Consider the following 2,822-nt stretch of genomic DNA (forward strand, 5'->3'; position numbering starts at 1 on the left):
AATTGTTCTAGCTACGTACGTGAAGTACAGGTGGGTAGCTAGATTGCTAACAAGCTAACGCTAATTCGGTAGATGCCTAACATAGCTAAGTAACGATTTGATACGTAATTCTATTTCCAGTACCGTGAAATGTTATGCTACTAGCATACGCATTTTTGTCTATGAAGACTGATTCAATGTAGCTTTTCAGCAGGCTAACTAATAGCTAGGCCTGTTAGCCACATTACCCTTAGCCAGCGCAGTCACTTCTGTGTTTTGCTGATAAGCTAACTAGCTGGCTACCTGTTCATTAGCAAGCTAGTTAGCCTCCTAATTGCAAGTTTGCATTTTTCATAATGTGCGTCCTGTTAATACAGCTAGCCAGCATCTTCATGTTAGTAAGATACAGATATGATGCAACGTTGCCTATGCATTTTGAATCATACAAAATGATAAATAGTTATTGTTCCTCTATGTCCCTCTTCCAGGCAGAATCATGAGTCTCAGAAAGCAGACCCCCAGTGACTTTCTGAAGCAGATCATTGGCAGACCAGTTGTGGTCAAGCTCAACTCTGGAGTGGATTACAGAGGTAACTCTGCACCTTGTATAAGTCATCACCTAGTTGGCCAGTATGTGATATTTCTAGACTGCCTGTTAACCAACAACTGAATTGTATTTGTCACATGCTGTGTCGACTTTACCGTGAAACGCTTGTTTACGAGCCCTTCCCAACAATGCAGCATAAACAATTAATAATACAAGAATAACACTATATGCAGGGAGTACCAGATCAATGTGCAGAGGTATGAGATATTTGAAGTAGATATGTACATGAAGGCAGTAAAGTGACTAGGCATCAGGATGGATAATAAGAGTAAATAAATACTAAGAGTAGCAGCAAATGTTAGTTTTGTTTGTGTTACAGTACTATTGGTGCTATCCTTACTCCACACACAATTTGACTTCTATGCCTGATCTGAAACACATGAACCCCTCAGATGCATTGCCCATAGACTGTGCCTGTCTGTGCCATTGATATTAGTCTGTGCCTTTTCTCTAGGTGTCCTAGCCTGTCTGGATGGCTATATGAACATTGCAGTGGAGCAGACAGAGGAGTATGTCAATGGGCAGCTGAAGAACAAGTATGGTGACGCCTTCCTGAGAGGAAACAACGGTAAGTGCTCCAGAACCAGACGCTTGTTGTTTCTAACTACTTGGTGGCACTTTTGTAGAAGTCAACATGATATTGAATAGCTATGGAGAATGGTGTATTACTCCTTCCCATTTATTTTAGTAATTACTTATTTTTGATGATTGCCGATTTCACGTGCTAGTCGGAACTATGAAAGTGAAATTCCCGACTTGCTAACTGGTTGAACGCGGCATGTGTATAACTTCAACCAGTTAACAAGTCGGAAATGTCAGTTTCCTAGTTCCGACTAGCACGTGAACACGGTAGATATGACTCGTAATTAACTGAGACTTTCCGATATATGACGTTGCCACAGACAGCAGGATGTACCGTAGATATTGCAAGATGAGCACGATACAAGACCTTGCACTCGCAAAAAATCTGAGTATCTTCACGGGTGGTGAAGTTTAGCCTCGCGCTTCACCCTCTTAGTAGTTACGGAAGTCAGCGCGATATCTCGCATAATACTATCTGGTTTTGTATCTACATGCCATTTTAAGTTTTCACCTTTCTTGTCTGTACTAATTATTTTCTATTTCCTTCCTTAGTGTTATACATCAGCACCCAGAAGAGGAAGATGTGATGCAGAGGATTTGTCCTTTTTTTATTTTTTTTTTATTATCCCTGATGTTGTTCCAGTTGATTATGTTATATGAAAACATTGTTTTTCGTATTGTTTAATGTCTCTGAGCTGAAGAGTGTTTCGTTTTTTGTAAAAAAGAGCACAATCCAATAAATGTTTTTGGAAATTTAATTTTGTTCCTAGAGTCTGTTTTTGTTCACCTACATTTAGTGCAAAAGCTTGCCTTTCTTTTGTCTAATGATGACCCTAACATAATTGTAAAAGATTATGCACATATATTGTATACTTATATATTGAAGTATCAGTATATAGTATATCAATCAAATTTATTTTTATATAGCCCTTCGTACATCAGCTGATATCTCAAAGTGCTGTACAGAAACCCAGCCTAAAACCCCAAACAGCAAGCAAAGCATGTGAAAGAAGCACGGTGGCTAGGAAAAACTCCCTAGGAAAAACTCCCTAGAAAGGCCAAAAACCTAGGAAGAAACCTAGAGAGGAACCAGGCTGAGGGGTGGCCAGTCCTCTTCTGGCTGTGCAGGGTGGATATTATAACAGAACATGGTCAAGATGTTAAAATGTTCATAAATGACCAGCATGGTCAAATAATAATAATCATAGTAGTTGTCGAGGGTGCAACAAGCACGTCCGGTGAACAGGTCAGGGTTCCATAGCCGCAGGCAGAACAGTTGAAACTGGAGCAGCAGCACGGCCAGGTGGACTGGGGACAGCAAGGAGTCATCATACCAGGTAGTCCTGAGGCATGGTCCTAGGGCTCAGGTCCTCCGAGAGAAAGACAGAAAGAGAGAATATCTGTATACTCCCCTACTTGAGTATTGAAGTCATTTCATTTTATATTGAAGGAATATAGACTTTCCTTCATTGGTTCCTTACTGACCTGTGGAGGCTGGTTGAACATGAGCCGTGATTCTTCTAGATAATATTCTCCAGTCAGTCCTATATGATGGCGACGCTTAAAGCCATACTGATGGGGAGTTTATTTCAGCTTCAATCTAGTAATTCACTGTGGCCTCTTGAGCCCTGCCAGCTTCCAATAACATAGAGAC

At 40.6% G+C, this 2,822-nt stretch overlaps 1 protein-coding gene across 2 annotated transcripts in view; it reads left to right on the top strand.

Moving 5' to 3' along the window:
- LOC106610231 (U6 snRNA-associated Sm-like protein LSm6) overlaps positions 1-1,926 on the top strand; it is a 1,984-nt gene extending 58 nt beyond the window's left edge. The window contains exons 1-4 of one of the 2 annotated variants that reach the window (XM_014209448.3): positions 1-30; positions 468-569; positions 1,041-1,154; positions 1,721-1,926. The exon at positions 1-30 is cut by the window's left edge and continues 58 nt beyond it. In XM_014209448.3, coding sequence (XP_014064923.1) covers positions 476-569; positions 1,041-1,154; positions 1,721-1,755 — 243 coding nt within the window. In that variant the 5' untranslated portion in view covers positions 1-30; positions 468-475 and the 3' untranslated portion in view covers positions 1,756-1,926. The remainder of the gene's footprint in view (positions 31-467; positions 570-1,040; positions 1,155-1,720) is intronic. The other variant, XM_014209449.3, reaches the window with a different exon arrangement.
- Positions 1,927-2,822: the final 896 nt, after the last annotated feature.

The sequence above is a fragment of the Salmo salar genome, chromosome 04 (genome assembly GCF_965601325.2).
Source record: "Salmo salar chromosome 04, fSalSal1, whole genome shotgun sequence".
NCBI lineage: Eukaryota > Metazoa > Chordata > Actinopteri > Salmoniformes > Salmonidae > Salmo > Salmo salar.